The 25,582-nt window shown below is 47.8% G+C and overlaps 1 protein-coding gene across 3 annotated transcripts in view; it reads right to left on the reverse strand.

Annotated features, from left to right (window-relative positions):
- LOC147122604 (homeodomain-only protein-like) overlaps positions 1-25,582 on the reverse strand; it is a 174,556-nt gene that overhangs the window by 138,854 nt on the left and 10,120 nt on the right. For all 3 annotated transcript variants that reach the window (XR_015080951.1, XM_086007569.1, XM_086007521.1), the window contains exons 2-3: positions 15,465-15,550; positions 10,446-10,728 (exon numbers count right to left, since the gene is read on the reverse strand). Coding sequence is in view for 2 of the 3 variants with exons in the window: in XM_086007569.1 (XP_085863695.1) it covers positions 10,446-10,728; positions 15,465-15,550 (369 nt within the window). In the remaining variant the exon portion in view is untranslated. The remainder of the gene's footprint in view (positions 1-10,445; positions 10,729-15,464; positions 15,551-25,582) is intronic.

Here is a 25,582-nt window from a genome sequence, read left to right on the forward strand (position 1 = left end):
GTCTGTTGCTAACTAGAGAAGGACATCGCATGTGCATTCTAGTTAATCTTTTTATTCTTGCTGTATCAGGATAACCGGCATGTAGTTCCGGGATCATACGCTTTTGGAATTTAGGAAGGATAACAATACGAAGTTCATGAAGCAATTCATCTTGTGCCAATTGTAATTCTAGTAAAACTCCATCATCAGGCCAGTCATTTACCACATAGTGGAATAGCACAGGATAGAACTGTAGCATTATGTAGGTCACTGACCAGGGTGGGAAGTGAGTTCAGTTGTTCCTTACACAATTCTTGATGGTCAAATCTTTGGCAAAAAGTGGACAGGATATGGGTAGATGGGACAAAAAATCTGAATTAGCATTTGACTTTGAAAGCTTAAACTTGATGTCAAACTGATAAGCCGATAATTGAATGGTCTATCTTTGAATTCTCATTGAAGCTAAAACAGATACCCTGTGAGGGAATAAGCCATATTTCAGAAAGATACCCCATAATAGGAACAGAATTCTGATATTTATTAATACATGATATACTGGGTTTAAAAATCTAAAGCCTTGGAGACACAGGCTGCAAACAGAAATACAGGCTTCTGAGATGGGATGGTTTGATAACAAAGTTGTAAAAACCAAACAAGCTTTGAAATGGGCATTAGTTAACTATACTAAAACAATGACTCTATTGAAATGGCAGTTTGGCGATTCCAGAGGGTCTAGAGTTTGGGAATGACACAATGAAAATGCCCAGTTTAAGGTGTTATAAGCTAACACGTTGAACAGAAACACAAATATTAAAAAAACCATGTGCTTTTGAAAAGATGACATCAAGTAAAAGAAACACCTGCTGGTCAAATAGTTTTCATGTTAATACGATAGCAAAATACTGCGGATGCTGGAAATCTAAAATAACAACAGAAAGCGCTGGAAAAACTCAGCAGGCCAGGCAACATCCATGGAGAGAGAAATAGAGTTAACATTTCAGGTTGAAGACCCTTCGTCAGAACACTTAGAAGACAGGAAACACGATTAAATATGCAACCAATTGAGATAGCTAGAAATGCATGAAACACTCTGGTCAAAGTGTCTTTAATTTATACATAGCAAATATGATACCAACAAGAACACTTTGAAGATATGACTTCAATCGATACACCAAGCAATTACATTGTGTTTGTATTGAACTTGGAGCAGTAAGGAGACTCAACATCTGCTAAAAACTAGTTAAGCCAATATTAAGAATTGAATGAGAGAATTTTGTAAGAATGGCATCAAACAGCTGTCATATTGTTTTTATGATGGTTTTTGAAACACCTAAAGGTAGAGACATAATTATGCATGCAATAGTTGAATTGACAGTAAGATAGAAAGCATTCAAAAGAGAGAGTGAAAAAGACAATTAGCTGACATCAGCAGAGAACTTCAAAGAATAAACCACTGCAAAAAGGATATAAAAATAAGAGCTTTTCAAACAGAAAGTCAGAACTCGCTGAACGGGCCAAGCATTTCTCAACTTCACAGGCATGCTCTGTAAGTTTTTAACTTTGAGTCTCGGGTAATCAAAGTAATTGATTTTGGTGGATGTTCTGGATTTAGAAATAAGTAAGAAATGTAGAAATGTAACCAAGTAAAGATTTGAGAATAAGGATCTCTGAGAAATAAGAAAAGTAAGCTATTTGTATTTTGAATTGTTAATGTTGCGACTGATTCAACAGCTGTTAACTGAATGTCGGCTCTTAAATAAAACTATATGGGGAAAAATTCGGTTGGTTGTGCCACCCATTGTCACCTAAAGTGGGGCGCTAACCAACTAGCGCCCGGGCACAGCGAACCCTGTGCCTCTTCCCAAATTGAGCGGACATTTAGCGCCGGTGCTAAACCATAGCGCCCGCTCACCGGCGCACGCAAATCATGATGTCATTTCAGTGTGCAACGCCCTTGGGGCGCCCCGGACCGGAAATTCAGTGGCGCCCCCCTCCGTTCCACCTGACGCTAACAAGGACAGGTTACCTTGAACGTTTCCCAGTCGCTGTCGGGATGGGGGGGCCGCTATTTAAAGGGGACTCTTCCTGGATTATTAGTGGTAGCCATTTTTGGACCACACCTTCTGTGAGAGAGAGAGAGTTGCTCAGAGACAAACGGAGAGCCATTTCTGCAGTAAGCCAGTGCTGGCTGAGGAACTTTAGCCTTCTGAACATAACTTTGCAGTTGGTAAGCTTCTCAACCGGCATAACTTTCAGTGCATACTTACTATGGGCGCTGCATTGGATGGGAACGTCGTCCTTCTCAATCATATTGACAGGGCACAGAGACGCAGGGATAGAGTGGCAGGCATGGCCAGACGGAGGAGGGCCAACAGACGTCGGCACATGAGACCTTACGCTGCCAGGGTTTTCCGCCAACAGTTTTCGTATATCAACATGTCTGAGGAGCAGTGTTTCCAAAGGCTGTGCTTCAGTAAGGAGGTGGTCACTGAGCTCTGCCACCTGCTTCAGCCAGATCTGCAGCCTCAACTAAGGTGCAGGACATCTCTGTCGGTGGCTGTGAAGATCACTGTGGCTCTAAACTTCTATGCCAGCGGCTCCTTTTAGGCCGCTGCTGGGGACATTGCCAACATCTCACAGTTCGCGGTGCATTGCTGCATCCGTCAAGTGACAAATGCCCTCTTTAAAAGGAGACGGCAGTACATCTCCTTCCCAATGACCCCGGACAAGCAGCGAGAGCGCGCAGAGGGCTTCGCAAGGATAGCGGGCTTCCCCATGGTGCAGGGCGCCATTGACGGCACGCATGTGGCTTTGCGGGTACCTCTAGAGAATGCGGAGGATTTCCACAACCGAAAGGGGTTCCATTCTTTGAATGTGCAGCTGGTCTGTGACCACCGGCAGTTGATACTTGCTGTCAATGCCCACTTTCCAGGCAGCAGCCACGACGCCTTCATCCTGCGCCAGACTTCTGTGGCAGACCTTTTTGAAGCCCTGGCTCACCCAGGAGGCTGGCTTCTCGGGGACAAGGGCTATCCTCTGTGCCCCTGGCTGCTGATCCCGCTCCGTTCGCCCAGCACCCCTGCTGAAGAACGATACAATGAGAGCCACCAAGCGACCAGGAACATCACTGAGCACACAATCGGCGTGCTGAAGCAACGGTTCCGCTGTCTGGACCATTCCGGAGGAGCCCTTCAGTACTCACCTGAGCGAGTCTCCCACTTCGTGGTTGTGTGTTGCATGCTACATAACCTGGCAATCCTCAGGACCCAGCCAATGCCACCAGACATTGAAGCACCAGCAGAGGAGGAGGAGGAGGAGGAGGAGCAGCACCACGACGGGAGGGAGGCACAAACTGCAAGGGCCGTCCGTCAGAGGCTTATAGCAAGTCGCTTCTAGACCCCTCTGAGGGAATGCTTTCTGCCATTCCAAGAACATGAATGGAACCGTTCTGCTACCCCTAAGCCGGTCAAGGCAACAATTTGTGCAAAGAATAGACATGGACATTGTGAATAAATAAACTTCTTTATTTAACAAACTGTGTATCCTTCCCGCATGACAAAGCAATGGAAACAAACACCAAAACAAACAGACTGCCACATAACTGGCTCTCACACCCTGGAGACAATGTCCAAAACATAACCAACATTCAGACCAGCATCCTCGGCCGTGAATGAAAGAAATAACATAATTTAGCAGCACCTCCTACTTTTTGCTCCTCGATGGTGATCTGCTTCCCTTGCGGAATTGCCCCCTTCCTGCCCTGCAGCTCCTCCGTAATGGGACCCCAGTGGCTGCAGCAAGGCTGATGGAGGTCTGCTGACTGTCCAAAACTGAGACCGCAGATGCCCTTGAGGTACGGCCTGGACCAGCTCTGGGCCTGGAGGGCCCGGCTGCTGACTGCTCCAACTCCGCATGGGCGGAAGCAGTCTGTCCTACAGGTGGTGGCAGCTGCAGTGGAGAAGTGCCAGTGGAGCATCAGGAATGCTGTCATCCTGAGAGCGGACAGCAGCTCCCTGGTCGGCCGACACACTGGCAGTCTGACGGGGCAGCACCGCAGTATGCGCAGCAATTGGCTGGTGCACAGATTTCTGGCCTGCTGTGGCGCGGCGAGGGCCCCGGGGAATCCTGCCCAATCCAGCGAGGGTGGCAGCAGTCAGTGCTCGCGTGGCCTCAATCTGCGTCTGCATGAGACCAGCCACTGACTGCGTGGCAGCATTCAACACTTGCGTGGCAGGTGCCAGTGCTTCACCGAAGTCCTGCACACTCCTTGCCTGTGCTGCGCCAAAGTCCTGGACACTCCTTGCCAGTGTCTCAATGGAATCGGGCATCCTTGCCACTGTAGCCATGAGCTCAGTGTGCCTCAGCCCAGCCTGGGCGTTCATTTCTGCGAGGGCACGCACCTCTTCTGCGCTCTGTACAGCAGCACTCGCGGCCCGACTCGCCCTCCGGGGAGACGGTCCCCGAGCTTGCCTACCCCCCTCGCGTTGCTGCAGGCCGCTGGGTCCTGGAGCTGCATCCTCCTCAGACCATTCCCCCCTGCTCCCCTCCAGGGAAGGCGTCTCCCCGTCTGGACATGAGCTGGCTCGCCTGAGGGCAGTACGGATGGTCCGGCTTCCTCCTCGTCATCGCCTCCAGAGTCACTCGCACTGGTAGCTTGAGGGCCCGCCTCCCAAGCTGGTGATGCAGCATCTGAAAGCAGGGAGGTTCAAGAGTGGCTTTAGCGAAAGGACAGGGTGGCAGCAAGGGATGCATGAGTGCTGCAATGCTCTGAGTTGGCTCGAGAGTGAAAAAGCATGCTGGTGTGGGGAACAAGTGGAAGGAGAGAGGTCAAAAAGGTGATGACCTTACCATTGCTGTCCACAATGGGGTCGGCATCTCCCGAGGCGACGGGGCCAATCATCCGGCTTGCCACAATCCGATGGACTCGCTCCTCCAGGTCTGTAAGGATCTGCAGGTGAGGCCGGCCTCCTCTGGTCCGATGCTGTTGCCTTCTATTATGGGCCAGCTTGGCCTGCAAGAGAAAGGACGGGGTGTGATGAAATCTGCTGCCCTGATCTGGGATGACATGCCTCCCATGGTCGATTAGCCCTTACATTATGCTGCCCTGATCTGGGATGACATGCCTCCCATGGTCCAGAAGCCCTTACATTATGCACAGAGTTGAATGTGCGTGTGTGTTTCCAGAAAGGGCCATGGGTGCTGGATGACAGCTGGCCATTGGGGCTTTGCACACCCTCTGGCCATAAAGTGAGGTCCAGATGGAGGGATGAAGATGATTCTGAAAAAGGCACTCACCCTGATGACCCGAGTGAGGTCGTTGAACTTCTTCCTGCATTGCACAGGAGTCCTGGGAACCATGCTGCTGGAGGTGACTGTTGGAAACCTCCCTCCAAGCTCTGCGATAGTCACTGTGTTCAGGCCTCCTGCCATTCTCTGGGTAGAGTACAGATCACCTGCGCTCCACCGCGCCAACCAGAGCATCCAATGCCCCCTCGCTGAAGCGCTGTGCTCTCTCTCTGGCCCTCTCCATGTTCAGGCAGTTTTCGACGCCACAGGTAGGTTGCCGCCGAGTTTGAGGCCTACGATGTGCAGGGTGCGGCTGGAGATGATGATCGATCCGCCCCTTTAAGAGCTGTCCAGCGCCAGCGTGTCTGGCTGAACTCGATAATTGACAGCACCTGCGCTGCGCCCGCCCGCGGAGATATTGCGTTGCGCCGCCAGGTTAGCGCCTTAAGACTGTCGTGCAGTGCCTGATTTAGCGCCGCAATCACCTTCAGGGGCGCAGCTACCCAATATCGCTCGAGGTGGCGATAATTTGCGCCTGGCGCTAAACTTTGCGCACTGCCAATACTAGCGCCCCAAACGGGGCGATACCGAATTTCTCCCCCTATATTTTTAGAATTGTCTCAAAGAGTATTTCTGTATAAATTCGCGAGCCCAATTTCTGTACACTCTTTTGTAAGGAGTTGCAGAATTCGGGGGGGTATTCCGGACCCTTATAATATCCGGAAGGTTACAGTCTAGTTAAACTTATTAAAAGTGCTATCTGGAGGACGGTAACATCATCGTTCCTTTCCTTTAGGGAGAGATAGCCTGAACCTTTAGACCCATTTAAGCGTCTTATAGAATTCGGCTATCTCTAACTTCAGTTGAAGGTGAATGTCTGGGGAATACGCCTGATCTGGGGTAACCCGAGACAGGGCTAGGACTTGTAATTATCCCTTCAACCCTTTGCCGTACTCGATTTTAGACTGATCAAGGACTTGGACTCTTCAATGTGTACGTCCACGGTCTTGGAGTGGTGATCTTAATACTGGCTTTGTTTAACTTCAGGCTACAAAGCAGGGTGCCCTCTAGTGTTCAATTAGCAATATGCAAGTGCAATGCATATCAGCTAGAATCTTGGGCCAGAATCTGAGAGTACGCCATCATACCACCTTTGAAATGGACCGCAAGTTTGGGATTTCTGCATGCGCTTGCACATGCGCTAAATCCAGAACCTGCAATCTGTCAACATACGCGTTGACAGATTATCCGCATGACCGAAGATAAACCAATTGCTGGCACAGATTTGGGCTATTTGCCCATCAACTGCCCAGCAACTGTGCATGAAAATTATATGGTTGATGCAAGCAGGCGCAGAGCCTGTTTGCACCAGTGTAAGGGGATACCTCAGGCATGTTTTAACCATTTTCATCTCAGAAATCGGACTGTTTAATTGTATCACATGAGTTTTTCTTGTTTCTGCAAAGGTTGCAGTTTTAATGATGTCGATAATTATCAGCAAAATTAAATTTTGACTAACAGAACTAAGATGTAATGAAGTTGGTGGAATGAAGCTAACTACGAATTAAATTCCAATCTTGTAAAGTAATTGTAATTAAAACTGATTACCGGATTCCCTTCTGAAATGATGTAATATCTAATTCTATTTCCTGATTGGTGGACCAGGCCCACGTGGTCCCAGGTGCACTTCCGCACAGGCTGCATCCCTGGGATCCGTGGGCCATTACGCTGCCCTCCAGCATGCAGCGTCAGAGTGCAAGTCTACGAAGGAGGGCCGCCATCAGGAAGTTGCGTATTCTTTTCGCAGGTCCGCCGCGTTCTCCGGAGCTACGCCGCGGAATGCAATTTTTGGGCCACTGTTTCTATGTTTAGAGACACCAATAGATATACATGGATAGACATATAGACAGATAGAAAGGCAGGTATACTCAAGCGAGACAGGTATATACATAGACGGACATATATACATACACATGGATGGATAGACAGACATATACATTGTCAGGCAGATTATACACATTGATAGATATATACACAAAAAGACCAATGGACAGACAACAGATGTGTACACGGACAGGCAGGCCGATGTGTACACGGGCAGACAGGCAGATGTGTACATGGACAGACAGGCCGATATATACACGGGCAGACAGGCAGATGTGTACACGGGCAGAGAGGCAGATGTGTACATGGACAGAGAGGCAGATGTGTACACTGACAGACAGGCAGATGTGTACACGGGCAGAGAGGCAGATGTATACACAGACGGACAGACAGGCAGATGTGTACACGGACAGAGAGGCAGATGTGTACACGGACACAGAGGCAGATGTATACACAGACGGACAGACAGGCAGATGTGTACACGGACAGAGAGGCAGATGTGTACACGGACAGACAGGCAGATGTATACACGGACGGACAGACAGGCAGATGTGTACACGGACAGACAGGCAGATGTGTACACGGACAGACAGGCAGATGTGTACACGGGCAGAGAGGCAGATGTGTACACGGACAGACAGGCTGATGGGAATCAGGAGGAAAACGCTCAACTGGCTGGAGTCATACCTAGCACAAAGGAAGATGGTTGTGGTGGTTGAAGGTCAATCATCACAGCTCCAGGGCATCGCTGCAGGAGTTCCTCAGGGCAGTGTCCTAGGCCCAACCATCTTCAGTTGCTTCATCAATGACCTTCCCTCCAACATAAGGTCAGAAATGGGGATGTTCGCTGATAACTGCACAGTGTTCAGTGCCATTCACAACTCCTCATACAATGAAGCAGTCCATGCCCGCATGCAACAAGACCTGGACGACGTTCAGGCTTGGGCTGATAAGTGGCAGGTAACATTCGCGCCACAGAAGTGCTAGGCATTGACAAGCGAGAGTCTAACCACCTCCCCTTGACATTCAATGGGATTACCATCACTGAATCCCCCACCATCAACATCCTAGGGGTCACCATTAACCAGAAACTGAACTGGACCAGCCACATAAATACTGTGGCAACAAGAGCAGGTCAGAGGCTCGGTATTCTGCGGTGAGTGTCTCACCTCCTGACTCCCCAAAGCCTTTCTACCATATACAAGGCACAAGTAAGGCATGTGATGGAATACTCTCCACTTGCCTGGATGAGTGCAGCTCCAACAACACTCAAGAAGCTCGACACCACCCAGGGCAAAGCAGCCCGCTTGATTGGCAGCCCATCCACCACCTTAAACATTACTCCCTCCACCACCGGCGTACCGTGGCTGCAGTGTGTACCATCTACAAGATGCACTGCAGCAACTCACCAAGGCTTCTTCGGCAGCACCTCCCAAACCCGTGACCTCCTCCACCTAGAAGGGCAAGGGCAGCAGGCGCATGGGAACACCACCACCTCCAAGTTCCCCTCCAAGTTACACACCATCCTGACTTAGAAGTATATCGCCGATTCTTCATCGTCGCTGGGTCAAAATCTTGGAACTCCCTACCTAACAGCACTGTGGGAGTACCATCACCACATGGACTGCAGCGGTTCAAGAAGGCAGCTCACCACCACCTTCTCAAGGGTAACTAGGGATGGGCAATAAATGCTGGATTTGCCAGCGACACCCAGATCCCATAGCAAATTTTTTTAAATGTGTACACGGGCAGACGGGCCGATGTATACACGGACAGACGGGCAGATGTGTACACGGACAGATGGGCAGATGTGTACACAGACAGATGGGCAGATGTGTACACAGACAGATGGGCAGATGTGTACATGGACAGAGGCAGATGTGTACACGGGCAGACAGGCTGATGTGTACACGGGCAGACAGGCTGATGTGTACACGGGCAGACAGGCTGATGTGTACACGGGCAGACAGGCTGATGTGTACACGGGCAGACAGGCTGATGTGTACACGGGCAGACAGGCTGATGTGTACACGGGCAGACAGGCTGATGTGTACACGGGCAGACAGGCTGATGTGTACACGGGCAGACAGGCTGATGTGTACACGGACAGACAGGCTGATGTGTACACGGGCAGACAGGCTGATGTGTACACGGGCAGACAGGCTGATGTATACACGGACAGACAGGCTGATGTGTACACGGGCAGACAGGCTGATGCATACATGGACAGACAGGCTGATGTGTACACGGGCAGACAGGCTGATGTGTACATGGGCAAACAGACCAATGTATACACGGGCAGACAGGCAGATGTGTACACGGGCAGACAGGCAGATGTATACACGGACAGACAGATAGATGTATACACAGGCAGACAGGCAGATGTATACACAGACAGACAGGCTGATGTGTACACAGGCAGACAGGCTGATGTATACATGGACAGACAGGCAGATGTATACACAGACAGACAGGCAGATGTGTACACGGGCAGACAGGCAGATGTGTACATGGGCAAACAGACCAATGTATACACGGGCAGACAGGCAGATGTGTACACGGGCAGACAGGCAGATGTATACACGGGCAAACAGACAGATGTGTACACAGGCAGACAGGCTGATGTATACACAGGCAGATGTGTACACAAGCAGACAGGCTGGTGTATACACAGGCAGACAGGCTGATGTATACACGGACAGAGAGACAGATGTGTACACGGGTGGACAGGCTGATGTGTACACGGACAGAGAGGCAGATGTGTACACGGACAGAGAGGCAGATGTGTACATGGACAGAGGGGCTGATGTGTACATGGACAGAGAGGCTGATGTGTACATGGACAGAGAGGCAGATGTGTACATGGACAGAGGCAGTTGTGTACATGGACAGAGAGGCAGATGTGTACATGGACAGAGGCAGATGTGTACATGGACAGAGAGGCAGATGTGTACATGGACAGAGAGGCAGATGTGTACATGGACAGAGAGGCAGATGTGTACATGGACAGAGGCAGATGTGTACATGGACAGAGAGGCTGATGTGTACATGGACAGAGAGGCAGATGTGTACATGGACAGAGAGGCAGATGTGTACATGGACAGAGGCAGATGTGTACACGAACAGAGACGGATGTAACCAGCTGCTTTCACCAGTAGTTAATGTTTCAAATGACACTCAGCCTGCTCTCTTCCCCTCTCACCTACTTCATGTATGCCCCCAAAAAGGTATATATGTTTTTATAGTAAATAATAATTGAATGAATGCAGAGTTACGTTAACATGATTTTGGTGTACCTTTTGCTTTAAGATCATCTTGTCAATGATTGCGCTGTGATTGACCACTTCCATATTCTTCTTGCTTATTCGTTCATGTTGTTCTTTTAAGGCACAGCAAGCAGTTTTAAAACTGTCAGTAAGGGCACATCTTCTGCTTTCAGACTCCAATAAACTTAATTTCAGGTTCCACTCAGACTGTCTTCCATATCGATGAGTTGCACAAATATCTTCCAAAGCTACTGGTGAGAATATTTCTTTTCCCATATTGTAAATTTCAGAACTCGATTTACTACTGCAGGAACTGAAATAAATAAGATCTTCAACAACTTCCTTGTCAAAATATTTAAAAGACTGTATCATGTACACAAAGAAAAATAAAACCTACAACTCACCTGGACATGTTGGTAATATTTTGCTAAGGTTGGTAGAGTGTGAATTATAACAAGCTTTTATCTGATATTAAAAACATACTAATGTTTGACTAATGCATCATTCTTGCAAAGTAGGTACTGAGTGTTTTAGTGATAGCAGTATATCAGCTCTGTAACCATGGAGGTTTCTTGAAAAATGTGTTTCATTTTTAACATGGGTCTGTCCCAAACTGCACCTAACAGCACTTGCCGGTTGGAAACCAATCCTAGTCAATATTGAGCGCAGGTCATAAAATAGTGCTTTATTAAAGTGTGTAACTATCGTCAAACGAAACACAGGTGTTTTGAGATATATATTCACTACATGCTGCCAAAGTGATACTTTCCACTTACTGCAACTACACCCACTCTGCACAGTAACGTCCATGTAGAAACATAGATATATAGAAAAATAGCAGCAGGAGTAGGCCTTTCGGCCCTTCGAGCCTGGTCCGCCATTCAATATGATCACGGCTGATCCTCTATCTCAATACCATATTCCCGCTCTCTCCCCATACCCCTTGATGCTTTTTGTGTCTAGAAATCTATTTATCTCCTTCTTAAATATATTCAGTGACTTGGCCTCCACAGCCTTCTGTGGTAGAGAATTCCACAGGTTCACCACCCTCTGAGTGAAGACATTTCTCCTCATCTCAGTCCTAAATGTCCTACCCCGTATCCTGAGACTGTGACCCCTCATTCTAGAACCCCCCCAGCCAGGGAAAACATCCTCCCTGCATCCAGTCTGTCTAGCCCTGTCAGAATTTTATACATTTCAATGAGATCCCCTCTCATTCTTCTAAACTCTAGTGAATACAGGCCTAGTCGAACCAATCTCTCCTCATACGACAGTCCTGCCATCCCAGGAATCAGTCTGGTGAACCTTCGCTGCACTCCCTCTATGGCAAGTATATCCTTTCTTAAGTAAGGAGACCAAAACTGCACACAGTACTCCAGGTGTGGTCTGACCAAGGCCCTGTATAACTGTAGTAAGACATCCTTGCTCCTGTACTCAAATCCTCTTGCAATGAAGGCCAACATACCATTTGCCTTCCTAACTTTGCTGCACCTGCATGTTTGGTTTTAGTGACTGGTGTACAAGGACACCCAGGTCCTTTAGTACATCAACATTTCCCAATCTATCACCATTTAAATAATACTCTGCCTTTCTGTTTTCCCTACTGATAGCCATGTTATAAAGAGGGTATAGGTTATAGTAAGTGAGAAGTATGGACTTGCGGACAACACAGGCTATAATGGGAACGCTGCCAAATGTGGTAATCAGTGGATTATTAATGCATATTTATCCAGTATTTTTAAAAAGGTATAATTTGGATTTTCCTTAAATAAAAGTAGGAGCATAAATTTTCCTAGTATTTGTTGGCGGTGAGCGACCTTGTCCACATGTAATGGCTGCTTTTATTTCAGGCTCTTTCTGACATGAGCGGGCACTGGGCAAGGTTCCTCACCCGTGTGAAATCTGAGCTGTTTCCATGAGAAATAATTTGCATTTATATTGCGCATTATCACATTCGTAGGATGCCCCAAAGCACTTCACGATCAATTGGTTACTTTCGAAGCGCAATCACTGTTACGTGGGCCAATGTGGCAGCTGATTTTTGCATTTCGCAAGGTCCCACAAGCAACAAATGAGATGAACGACCAGTTCATCTGTTTTCAGTGGTTTTGGGTGAGAGGGGGATATTGCCCGGGACACTGGGAGAATTCTCTGCTCTCCTTCGAATAGTGCCATCGGATCTCTTAAATCCACCTGATCGCACATGAATGGTTGGAGCGTGGGCCTGGAATCTTCTGAAATGGAGTAACCAGCAAATTACGGCAACATTTATGCTGAGCTTCGCTCGGCGAGTTTTGCTGAAACTTCCTGAGAATCTCATTAGCTTGCGCTGGAACGTAAAAACAATTTACTTGCTGTTGACTCACTCTGGGCCAGTTCCCCTGCTAGGCAATGGCAATGATGTTTCTGATTAAATGCAATGGCTCTGGTCAATTAAACCATTTATTCTAAAGACAACTCATTGTGTTGTTCACAGTAACTCGCACCTGTGGAATCCGTGCAGCCAAAATGATTTGAGCTGATAGCTTTTCCGTTGATAAATGCTTTGTGTGATCTCGGGGGGCGGTGTTAACCCCTTACTAACTGCGTTGAGCAATATAAAATACAAATTAAAGATTCAATACGGACAAAAGGTACATTTTTGTCATAGAAATGTTTCCTTGTATCACATTTAAATCTATCTCCTCGCAACTTAAGTCCTCTTGATCTGCTACCTTAAGTCAAAACAAAAGATTTACATTTGACTCCAGGTAAACTAGCATAACAATTAGTTATTTATATAATACTAGCTGAAGTGCCCGGTGGTGCCGAGGGTCTTTTGAGGGCATGTTGTTGTTGGAAGAGAGAGAGAGAGAGCGACTGGGGGGAGGAAGAGAGAGAGCGACTGGGGGGGAAGAGAGAGAGCGACTGGGGGGGGGAAGAGAGAGAGCGACTGGGGGGGGAAGAGAAAGAGCGACGGGGGGAGAGAGCGACTGGGGGAGAGAGAGAGCGACTGGGGGGAAGAGAGAGAGCGACTGGGGGGGAAGGAGAGAGCGACTGCGGGGGAAGAGAGAGAGCAACTGGGGGGAAGAGAGAGAGCGACGGGGGGGAAGAGAGAGAGCGACTGGGGGGGGGATGAGAGAGAGCGACTGGGGGGAAGAGAGAGAGCGACTGGGGGAAGAGAGAGAGCGACTGGGGGGGAAGAAAGAGAGCGACTGGGGGGGGAAGAGGGAGAGCGACTGCGGGGAAGAGAGAGAGCGACTGGGGGAAGAGAGTGACTGGGGGGAAGAGCGAGAGCAACTGGGAGAAGAGAGCGAGCGACTGGGAGGAAGAGAGAGAGCGACTGGGGGGAAGAGAGAGAGCGACTGGGTGAAGAGAGAGAGCGACGGGGGAAGAGAGAGAGCGACTGGGGGGAAGGTGGGGGAAGAGAGGGGGGAGGGTGGGGGAAGAGGGGGGAAGGGGGGGAAGAGGGGGGGAAGGGGAGGGGGGGAAGAGGGGGGAAGAGGGGGGGAGGGAGGAGGGGGGGAGGGGAGGGGAGGGAACGGAGGGGGAGGGGGGGAGGAGGGGGAGAGGAGGGGAGGGGGAGCGGAGGGGAGGGGGGAAGGGGGAGGGGAGGGGGGGAAGGGGGAGAGGGGAGGGGGGAAGGGGGGAGAGGGGAGGGAGGGAGGGGGGGGAGTCCCCGAGCCCTGCCCCCCAATGTCCCGAGCCCCGCACCCCGATGTCCCGAGCCCCGCCCTCCCGAGGCCCGATCTCACGAGGCCCGATCTCCCGAGCCCCGGCCCCCGATATCCCGAGCCCCGCCCCCGATCTCCCGAGCCCCGCCCCCACGATCTCCCGAGGCTCCCCCCCCGATCTCCTCCCGAGGCTCGCCCCCCGCAATCTCCCGAGCCCCGCCCCCCCGATCTCCCGAGCCCCGCCCCCCCCGATCCACGCCCCCCCGATCTCCCGAGCCCCGCCCACCCCCGATCTCCCGAGGCTCGCCCCCCCCCGATCTCCCGAGCCCCGCCCCCCGATCTCCCGAGCCCCGCCCCCCCCGATCTCCCGAGCCCCGCCCCCCGATCTCCCGAGGCTCGCCCCCCCCACCCACCCCCCCCGATCTCCGAGGCTCGCCCCCCCGATCTCCCGAGGCTCGCCCCCCCCCGATCTCCGGAGGCCCGATCTCCCGAGCCCCGCCCGAGCCGGCTTCAAGAGCAGAGAGAGAGACCCTGCCCCCCCGCCCGAGCCAGCTTCAAGAGCAGAGATAGAGACGCCGCCGCGCAACCTACCACGTGAGGCCCGGCCGGACTCAAGTCGCGCGCGCTGACTCCTGCCCCACCCGCCTTTACTAAGATGGCGGCGGTAACGACGCTCGGCTGAGGCCCGGCCCTCCAGCCTTCACAAAGATGGCGGCGATCGGGGGCCGCTTGTTGACTGGGGCCGGGAGGTGCCTAGCTCGGGCGTGGGTGCGGAGGAGAGGCCGAGGCTTCGAGGCCTACAAAAACGGTGAAAGGTAGGAAAATTATAGAGGTTAGAGAAAAGATGTACAAATTAATTAACTTTTTTAAAAAACAATTTGTGTTTTAAAAGCAACTTTTTTTTTTGCTGGAAATGTATATTTGAAAAGAAAGACGCAGAAAGCGGGAAAAAGAATGGAAGCAAGATGGCGGCTACTCACCTCGGTTCAGAACGATAAGGCCCGCCCACACACGCACTGATTGGTCGACCGTCAGGTCACCAAAGCGTAGGATTGGTCAATCGTCCCGTCACTCGACTGTAGGAGGGCCCGCCCGCACGCGCTAGGAACCCGGCGTACGATTGGTCGACCTCGACATCACTCTATCGCTAATGAGTGGATAATGAGATGCTAATGAGTGGAATTTTGAACGTTTTTTGGATACCGCGGGCGCAATTTTTGTCCGGCCGAAATGTAAATACGCTTACGACCGTTTTGGAATGGTAAGCTTTCTTTTGACGTAATGCACGTGTAGGTACGCTCTATAACTTTCGAGTGTATAGCCGGACAGACGCACACCGAAGGACAGACAGACAGACAGACAGATGTATCCGTTTATATATATAGATAGATGGTACCTTAGAATTCCACTGTCTGTGTCCAGTGCTTTATTCAGCAAGGTTTGAGAAAATCCTGGAGAACTACAGGAAGCTGGGCTGGATGTCTGTTCGGGTTTAAAAATTATACTTACTTCAGAACAATTTAAAAAAAGCAAATAGACTTCATAGTTAATACATCTGAAATGTAACAAGACAGTACATATCTTGATACAATAGCAAATTAGACGAAAGGTCTTCGACCTGAAACGTTAACTCTGTTTCTCTCTCCACGGATGCTGCCTGGCCTGCTGAGTTTCTTTTCCAGCGTTTTCTGTTGTTAGTACATATCTTGAACCTGATTCACACAATATAAACTGCAGATAAAACATAATGGCCCAGAAATTCGGGTCTCCACGGGTGAGTACGCACGGGGTGCTCACCCATAAGCCCAATGGAAGTGCCGGTTTCCTGCATGCACTGCGCATGCGCGGGAAACCAGCACTTCCGTTCCCCTGAAAGCAGGAGTTCAGAGGTCGAACGCGTGCACGGGAGAGGCTGCGCGTGCGCATCGAACTTCATTTTTTTTTTACAGGTTTTCCCGGGAGGGTAAGTCTGCAGATGTTAGACATATAAAAAGCAGGCGTAAGGCCTGCTTTTTACAAGGTAAGTGGTGAATTAATTAAAATTAAAACATTTTTCCACAGGTTTATTATTTTTAAATACTTTAAAGAAAGGTAAGTTTATTTTTAGCCCCGTTAGAAAATAAAATTATTTTTTTCAAAAATTTAAATTATTGTTTAAAATAGTTACTTCATGTAATTTATAGTTTATTTAAAAAATGTGATTTAAAAAAAAAATGTATTTGAAGATTTATTGATGTTATGGGGCCGTAGTATTTCTAACTTTTGACAGGTCTTCCTGTCAGACTTATGAATGGAGCATTCCCATGGCTCCCCATGGCCCACGTGGTCCCAGGGGATGCATTGAACTAACTGCGCCCCTGGGATACGCAAGCACTGCGCGCCGGCAGCTGGAGCAGGCCCAGGATCGGAATTCCACGGGGCCCTACAGCTCAACGGCCGGCGCGCAAGGTAAGTGCAGGTCGGGGGCTTGCACCCGCGGAAGCCCCTGACCCGAATTTCTGGGCCAATGGGTTGTGTAGATGTGTACCACGGAGTCTTGGCGACACATATAAAGTTTAAATCCATGTTGAAAACCTTTTCTGCCAGCAGTGTGTTTTTGGCTCAATTGCACTGCAGAACATCCCATTCCTATTTCAATAAACCGTGAAACAATCACTGAAAGCACTGTACGATCAGTTTTATTTCATCATTATAAATGCAGTTAAAAACTATTTGAAATACATTAGTTGATCTTTTGTGGTGTTGCTTACTGTCTGGGGTCTGAAACACAGCTAATGTATCTGGTGGGGGGTGGGTGGAAATCACACTGGTGTAAGGAAAGGGTTAATCAGACTGTCCTGAAGTCTGCTAATATTACACTGCTATTGAGGTGGCCCTGGAGATGGAGCATGCAGTGTCCGCCGGCACGCTTGAGGCCTTCCGCAATCGGTGGGCGCCGTGGGGATTGGAAAGCATCATCCCCCCGGCCAACACAATTTTAATTGAATTTGTTAAGGTTCTTTTAAAGTTATATTAGTTACAGTCTATTTGCTTAACCACCCAATCAAAAGAGTACACTGTTGTTGATTTCTCTTCCTATTGTAGTCATAGCAACCTTTAGCTTTTGCTTGTGAAGTGAAGAAGTACAAGTCAATTTAGATGCAGTGACCACTGAACTGTTGAATTAAGACTAACCTTAAACATAAGAACATAAGAACATAAGAAATAGGAGCAGGAGTAGGCCAATCGGCCCCTCGAGCCTGCTCCGCCATTCAATAAGATCATGGCTGATCTGATCCTAACCGCCAATCCACTATCACAGAACCATCTCCTGAATCTAACAGAATTAGACACACGAAATAGGAGCAGGATCAGGCTACACGGCCCCTGGGCCCGCTCCGCTACCCACAGGGCCATGACCGATCCGAGCCTAGACTCATGTCCAAATTCCTGCCCGCTCCCCGTAACCCTTAATTCCCTTTACTTCTAGGAAACTGTCTATTTCTGTTTTAAATGTATGTAATGATGTAGCTTCTACAGCTTTTTGGGGCAGCACATTCCATGGACCTACCACCCTCTGAGTGAAGTAGTTCCTCCTCATCTCAGTTTTGAAAGAGCAGCCCCTTATTCTAAGACTATGCCCTAGTTCCAGTTTCACCCATCATTGGGAACATCTTCCCCGCATCCACCCGATCCAACCCCTTCACAATCTTATATGTTTCAATAAGATCGCCTCTCATTCTTCTGAACTCCAATGAGTAGAGTCCCAATCTACTCAACCTCTCCTCATATGTCCATCCCCTCATCCCCGGGATTAACCGAGTGAACCTTCTTTGTACTGACTCGAGAGCAAGTATGTCCTTTCTTAAGTATGGACACCAAAACTGTACGCAGTATTCCAGGTGCGGTCTCACCAATACCTTGTACAACTGAAGCAATACCTCCCTATTTTTATATTCTATCCCCCTAGCAATGAAAGCCAACATTCCATTGGCCTTCTTAATCACTTGCTGCACCTGCATACTAACCTTTTGAGTTTCGTGCACCAGGACCCCCAGATCCCTTTGTACTTCAGTACTTTCCAGTTTCTTGCCATTAAGATAATAACTTGCTCTACGATTTTTCCTGCCAAAGTGCATAACCTCACACTTTCCAGTATTGTATTCCATCTGCCAAATCTCTGCCCACTTACTTAGCCTGTCTATGTCCCCTTGCAGGTTTTTTATGTCCTCCTCAATCACTACTTTCCCTCCCATCTTAGTATCATCTGCAAACTTTGATATGTTACACTCTGTCTACTGCCCTTTTTAAATAAGGGTGTTACATTAGCAGTTTTCCAGTCTGCCGGGACCTTTGCCGAGTCCGGGGAGTTTTGGAAAATTATTACCAATGCATCCACAATCCCTACCGCCACTTCCCTCAAGACCCTAGGATGTAAGCCATCAGGTCCAGGTGATTTATCCGCCTTGAGTCCCATTATTTTACCGAGTACCACTTCCTTAGTGATTTTGATCGTGTTTAGCTCCTCCCCCCCTATAGCCCCCTATTTGTCCAGTGTTGGGATATTCTTAGTGTCTTCTACTGTAAAGACTGATGTAAAATAATCATTCAGTGTTTTTGCCACCTCCATATTTCCCACCATTAATTTCCCGGTCTCATCCTCTAAGGGACCAACATTTACTTTAGCCACCCTTTTTCTTTTTATCTATATATATAAAGGAATCGATCTGTCTGTCTATCTGTCTGTCCTTCTGTCTGTCCTTCTGTCTGTCCTCACGTGTGCATCTGTCCGGCTATGCGCTCGAAAGTTATAGAGCGTACCTACGCACGCGTTACCTTCGAAGAAAGCTTACGCTTCCGGGACGCTCGTAAGTGTATTTACTTTTTGGTCGGACGAAAATTGTTCGCGCCTTATGCAAAAACCTTCAAAATTAAACTCATTATCTGCTAGCATTGATTGACTGACGTCAAGGTTCGACCAATCCTGTGCCGTCACGATTGACCAATCCTACAGTACGGTCCCCTGATGGTTGGCCAATCGGTGTGTGTGTGTGGGCGGGACTAATCGTTTTCATCTCAGGGATCTGGCAGCCATTGTTTCACTGCCATTACTTCAGCTTCCAGCTCAAACTACTCTATCCAGCTTTGAAAAAGTTAGTATCTCTTTTAAAAATAACATAAGATTTACCAAAAACGTTTTATAAGTACTTTCACTTTCATCTTTCAAGGTATTAAAAGGTAGAAATGTTGCCCGGCAGCAGATTCACAGAGGGACAGACAGACAGGGCCTGAAAGCCTGGTACTCGATTTAAAATGTTGCCCGGCAGCAGATTCACAGAGGGACACAGAGAGACCCCAAAGCCTGGCACTCGATTTAAACCGCCCGGCCCAAAACAGCCCTGGCAAAGCCGGGCTACCCCCAGCTAGTATAACTATAAAAACTCTTACTATCTGTTTTTATATTTTTTGCTAATTTACTTTCATAATCTATCTTCCCTTTCTTAATCAATCTTTTTGTTATTTTTTGCTGTCTTTTAAAGTTTTCCCAATCCTCCCACTAGATTTGGCTACCTTATATGCCCTTGTTTTTAGTCGAATACTATCCTTAATTTCTTTACTTAGCCACGGATGGCTGTCTTTTCTTTTACACCCTTTTCTTCTCAGTGGAATATATTTTTTTTGGAAGTTGTAAAATAACTCCTTAAATGTACACCACTGATCATGTATCGTCTTACCCTTTAATCTATTTTCCCAATCCACTCTACTCAATTCCGCTCTCATACCTTCATAGTCTCCTTTATTCAAGCTTAGCACGCTTGTTTGAGATCCAACCTTCTCACCCTCTAATTGAATATGGAATTCAACCATGTTATGGTCACTCATTCCAAGGGGATCCTTTACTAGGACATTTTTAATTAATCCTGTCTCGTTACACAGGACCAGATCTAAGGTTGCTTGCCCCCTGGTCGGTTCAGTTACATACTGCTCAAGAAACCCATCCCTAATACACTCAATGAACTCATCCTCAAGGCAGCCCTGCCCAATTTGATTTGTCCAATTAATATGATAGTTAAAATCCCCCATAATTATAGATGTTCCCTTATTACAAGCCTCAACTATTTCCTGATTGATACTCCGTCCAACAGAGTTGCCACTGTTCGGAGGCCTATAGACTACACCCACTAGTGTTTTTTTCCCCTTATTATTCCTTACCTCCACCCAAACTGTTTCATTATCCTGATCTTTTGACCCAATATCATTTCTCTGTATTACAGTGATTCCTTCCTTTATTAACATAGCCACCCCACCTCCCCTTCCTTCCTGCCTGTCCTTCCTGATCGTTAAATAACCTGGTATGTTTAATTCCCAGGCATTGTCACCCTGCAGAACATAAGAAATAGGAGCAGGAGTAGGCCATTTGGCCCCTCGAGCCTGCTCCGCCATTCAATGAGATCATGGCTGATCTGATCTTGGCCTCAACTCCAATTTCCTGCCTTTTCCCCATAACCCTTGACTCCCCTGTAGCTCAAATATCTGTCTATCTCCGCCTTGAATATATTCACTGACTCTGCCTCCACAGCTCTCCGGGGTAGAGAATGCCAAAGATTCACGACCCTCTGAGAGAAGAAATTCCTTCTCATCTCCATCTAAAATGGACGATCCCCTTATTCTGAAACTATGCCCCCTAGTTCTAGATTCCCCCATGAGGGGAAACATCCTCTCGGCATCTACCCTGTCAAGCCCCCTCAGAGTCTTATATGTTTCAATAAGGTCACCTCTCATTCTTCTAGACTTTAATGAATATAGGCCCAACCTGCTCAACCTTTCCTTATAAGTCAACCCCTTCATCTCAGGAATCAGCCTAGTGAACCTTCTCTGAACAGCCTCCAATGCAAGTATATCCCTCCTTAAATAAGGTGACCAAAACTGTACGCAGTACTCCAGGTGTGGCCTCACCAACGCCCTGTACAGTTGTAGCAAGACTTCCCTACTTTTATACTCCAACCCCCTAGCAATAAAGACCAACATTCCATTTGCCTTCCTAATTACTTGCTGTACCTGCATGTTAACCTTTTGTGTTTCATGTACGAGGACCCCCAGATCCTTCCGTACCGCAGCATTCTGTCGTCTCTCTCCATTTAAATAATATTTTGCTTTTCTATTCTTCCTACTTAAAGCAATGGTCAGTTTAGACAATAAACCTCATTAAAGATATTTCAGGGCATACTGCAGAGAACTTGAATCAGTTGATAACAAGTTCGTTCTGCAGAAGGATACATCTGCAAATACATCATCATTTACAGAAGCAGGACATTGGTCTGGAATGGTACAGATTTATAACTAGAAGTTTCACTTGGTGGAACAGCAACGAGAGTGAAACTATGGATGGTATGTTGCCTCCCTGGTGCAAGGGTCAAGGATGTCTCGGCGCGGGTGCAGAACATTCTGGAGGGGGAGGGGGAACAGCCAGTTGTCGTGATACATGTTGGTACCAACGACGTAGCTAAAAAAAGGGAAGAGGTCCTACAAGTAGAATTTCGGGAGTTAGGAGCCAAGCTAAAAAGTAGGACCTCGAAGGTAGTAATCTCTGGATTACTACCAGTGCCACGTGCTAGTAAGAGTACAGAGAACAGGATAGTTAGGCTAAATACGTGGCTTGAGCAGTGGTGTAAGAGGGAGGGTTTTAAATTTTTGAGGCATTGGAACCAGTTTTGTGGTAGGTGTGACCTATACAAAAGGGACGGTCTACACCTGTGCAGAGATGGAACTGATGTTCTCGGGGTAATTTTTGATAAAGCAGTTCGGGAGCATTTAAACTAGTATGGCAGGGGGCTAGAAACCTATGTAGTGAAATAGAGGAAAGTGAAAGGCAGACAGAAATAAATGATAAAAGGGTGAGGAACAAAAAACAAAGGGCCAAACTAATTCATAAAAAATGTGAGCATAAAAAAAGCCTGAGGGTTTTATACCTTAATGCGAGAAGCATCAGGAACAAGGTAGATGAATTAGCTGTGGAAATAGAGGTTAATAATTATGACCTAATTGGGATTACGGAAACATGGTTGCAGGGTGAGCAGGGCTGGGAGCTTAACATACAGGGGTATTCAGTATTTAGGAAGGATCGACAAAAAAGAAAGGGAGGAGGGGTAGCATTGCTAGTAAAAGAGGGGATAAATGCAATTGAAAGGAAGGATATTAACTCAGTTAATACAGAATCTATATGGGTGGAGCTAAGAAATAGCGAGGGGCGAAAAACATTAATAGGAGTGGTATATAGGCCTCCAAATAGTAAAATAGAGGTTAGGGAGGGCATCACGAGGGAAATTAGAGAAGCGTGCAATAAGAGCACAGCTGTCATCATAGGTGACTTTAACTTACATATAGATTGGACTAGCCTAATCAGTAAAAATAATGAGGAGGAGGAATTCCTTGAGTGTTTGAGGGGTGGTTATCTGGATCAATATGTCGAGGAACCAACTCGGGAACAGGCTATATTGGACTGGGTACTGTGCAATGAGAAGGGACTAATCAGTAATCTTGTTGTACGGGGACCCTTGGGTCAGAGCGATCATAACATGATCGATTTCTCACTCGAAATGGAGAGCGAAGAAATTGACTCAGAGACTAAGGTCCTGAATTTAAACAAGGGGAATTATGATGCCATGAGACGGGAACTGAGTAGGTCTGATTGGACAACGTTCCTGGGAGGACTGGAGGTAGATAAACAATGGCAAACATTTAAAGATAGAATGACAAAATTGCAAAAATTGTTTATACCAATCTGGCATAAAAGGAAATCTAAAAAGGTGACTCAACCGTGGATAACAGGGGAAATTAGAGACAGCATAAAATCCAAAGATAGGGCGTATAAAATAGCCAAAAAAAGCGCCAGAGCGGAAGATTGGGAACAGTTTAAGATAGAGCAAAGGAGGGCAAAGGGCATAATCAAGAGGGGCAAAATAGCTTACGAAAACAAGCTGGCGGAAAATATAAAAACTAACTCCAAAAGCTTTTATAAGTATATCAAAAGGAAAAGACTGGTGAAAACCAAAGTTGGTCCATTGCAGTCAGATACGGGGGAATATATAATGGGAAATAAGGAAATGGCAGATCAACTAAATGCATACTTTGGGTCAGTCTTTACGAAGGAAGACACAAAAAACCTCCCTGGGATATCGGGAAAAATAGGGACATTGGCAAAGGAGGAACTGACGCAAATCAATATCTCTAAGGATATGGTGTTAAGGAAGCTAAAGGGATTGAAGGTGGACAAATCCCCAGGGCCTGATAACATGCATCCTAGGGTACTGAAGGAGGTGGCCCTAGAGATAGCGGATGCACTAAGGATGATTTTTCAGAATTCATTAGACTCGGGAACAGTGCCGATGGATTGGAGGGTAGCTAACGTTACCCCACTATTCAAAAAGGGGGGTAGGGAAAAAGCAGGTAATTACAGACCTGTAAGCCTTACATCAGTTGTGGGCAAAATGCTGGAGTCCATCATTAAGGATGAAATAGCGGAGCACTTAGCAAATGGGGACAGGATAGGACAGAGTCAACATGGATTTACAAAGGGTAAATCGTGCTTGACTAATCTATTGGAATTTTTTGAGGGAGTAACTGGTAGAATAGATGGGGGAGAGCCAGTAGATGTGGTGTACCTGGACTTCCAAAAGGCCTTCGATAAGGTCCCACATAAAAGATTAGCATGGAAAATTGAGGCTCATGGGATAAAGGGGAAAGTTTTGGCGTGGATAGGGAACTGGCTGTCAGATAGAAAACAGAGAGTTGGAATAAACGGCTCATTTTCTGAATGGCAGGCAGTAACAAGTGGGGTACCACAGGGATCTGTCCTGGGCCCCCAGCTGTTCACAATTTACATTAATGACCTGGATCAGGGAGTCGGATGCAGCATTTCCAAATTTGCAGACGACACTAAACTAGGAGGGGGGGTGGGCTCAGAGGAAGAGACCAGGAAGCTCCAGAGCGATTTGGACAGACTGGGCGATTGGGCGGATAAATGGCAGATGCACTATAATGTGGACAAGTGCGAAGTTATCCACCTTGGGTGCAGGAACGGGAGGGCAAATTATTATTTAAATGGCAATAGATTGGGAGAGGGGGAAGTACAGAGAGACCTGGGTGTTCTTGTACACCAGTCACTGAAGGCGAGCATGCAGGTGCAACAGGCGGTCAAGAAGGCAAACGGTATGCTGGCCTTCATAGCAAAAGGGTTAGAATACAGGAACAGGGATACCTTGCTGCAGCTGTACAGGGCACTGGTGAGACCACACCTCGAGTACTGTGTACAGTTTTGGTCGCCTCATCTGAGGAAGGATGTTCTTGCCATGGAGGGGGTGCAGCGGCGATTCACCAGGCTGATACCAGGAATGGCGGGAATGACCTATGAGGAGAGACTATGTAGTTTAGGGATGTACACACTGGAGTTTAGAAGATTGAGAGGGGACCTCATAGAAGTGTATAAAATTCTGACAGGTCTAGACAGACTGGATGCAGAAGGAATGTTTCCCTTGGCGGGTGAGAACAGAACTAGAGGACATAATTTAAGGATAAGGGCTAAACCATTTAGGACAGAGATGAGGGGGAATTTCTTCACTCAGAGAGTGGTGAACCTGTGGAACTCATTGCCACAGAGGGCAGTGTACGCCAGCTCATTAAATATATTTAAGAGGGAATTAGATATATTTCTACGGGCAAAAGGGGTTAAGGGTTACGGAGAGAAGGCGGGGACGGGATACTGAATTAAAGGATCAGCCATGATCTCATCGAATGGCGGAGCAGGCACGAAGGGCCGAATGGCCTACTCCTGCTCCTATCTTCTATGTATCTATGTATCTAATAGATGGGGGAGAGCCAGTAGATGTGGTGTACCTGGACTTCCAAAAGGCCTTCGATAAGGTCCCACATAAAAGATTAGCATGGAAAATTGAGGCTCATGGGATAAAGGGGAAAGTTTTGGCGTGGATAGGGAACTGGTTGTCAGATAGAAAACAGAGAGTTGGAATAAACGGCTCATTTTCTGAATGGCAGGCAGTAACAAGTGGGGTACCACAGGGATCTGTCCTGGGCCCCCAGCTGTTCACAATTTACATTAATGACCTGGATCAGGGAGTCGGATGCAGCATTTCCAAATTTGCAGACGACACTAAACTAGGAGGGGGGGTGGGCTCAGAGGAAGAGACCAGGAAGCTCCAGAGCGATTTGGACAGACTGGGCGATTGGGCGGATAAATGGCAGATGCACTATAATGTGGACAAGTGCGAAGTTATCCACCTTGGGTGCAGGAACGGGAGGGCAAATTATTATTTAAATGGCAATAGATTGGGAGAGGGGGAAGTACAGAGAGACCTGGGTGTTCTTGTACACCAGTCACTGAAGGCGAGCATGCAGGTGCAACAGGCGGTCAAGAAGGCAAACGGTATGCTGGCCTTCATAGCAAAAGGGTTAGAATACAGGAACAGGGATACCTTGCTGCAGCTGTACAGGGCACTGGTGAGACCACACCTCGAGTAC

This window comes from Somniosus microcephalus, chromosome 2, assembly GCF_052327205.1.
Source record: "Somniosus microcephalus isolate GS21.2 chromosome 2, FLI_Smic_1.0, whole genome shotgun sequence".
In the NCBI taxonomy this organism is placed as follows: Eukaryota; Metazoa; Chordata; class Chondrichthyes; order Squaliformes; family Somniosidae; genus Somniosus; species Somniosus microcephalus.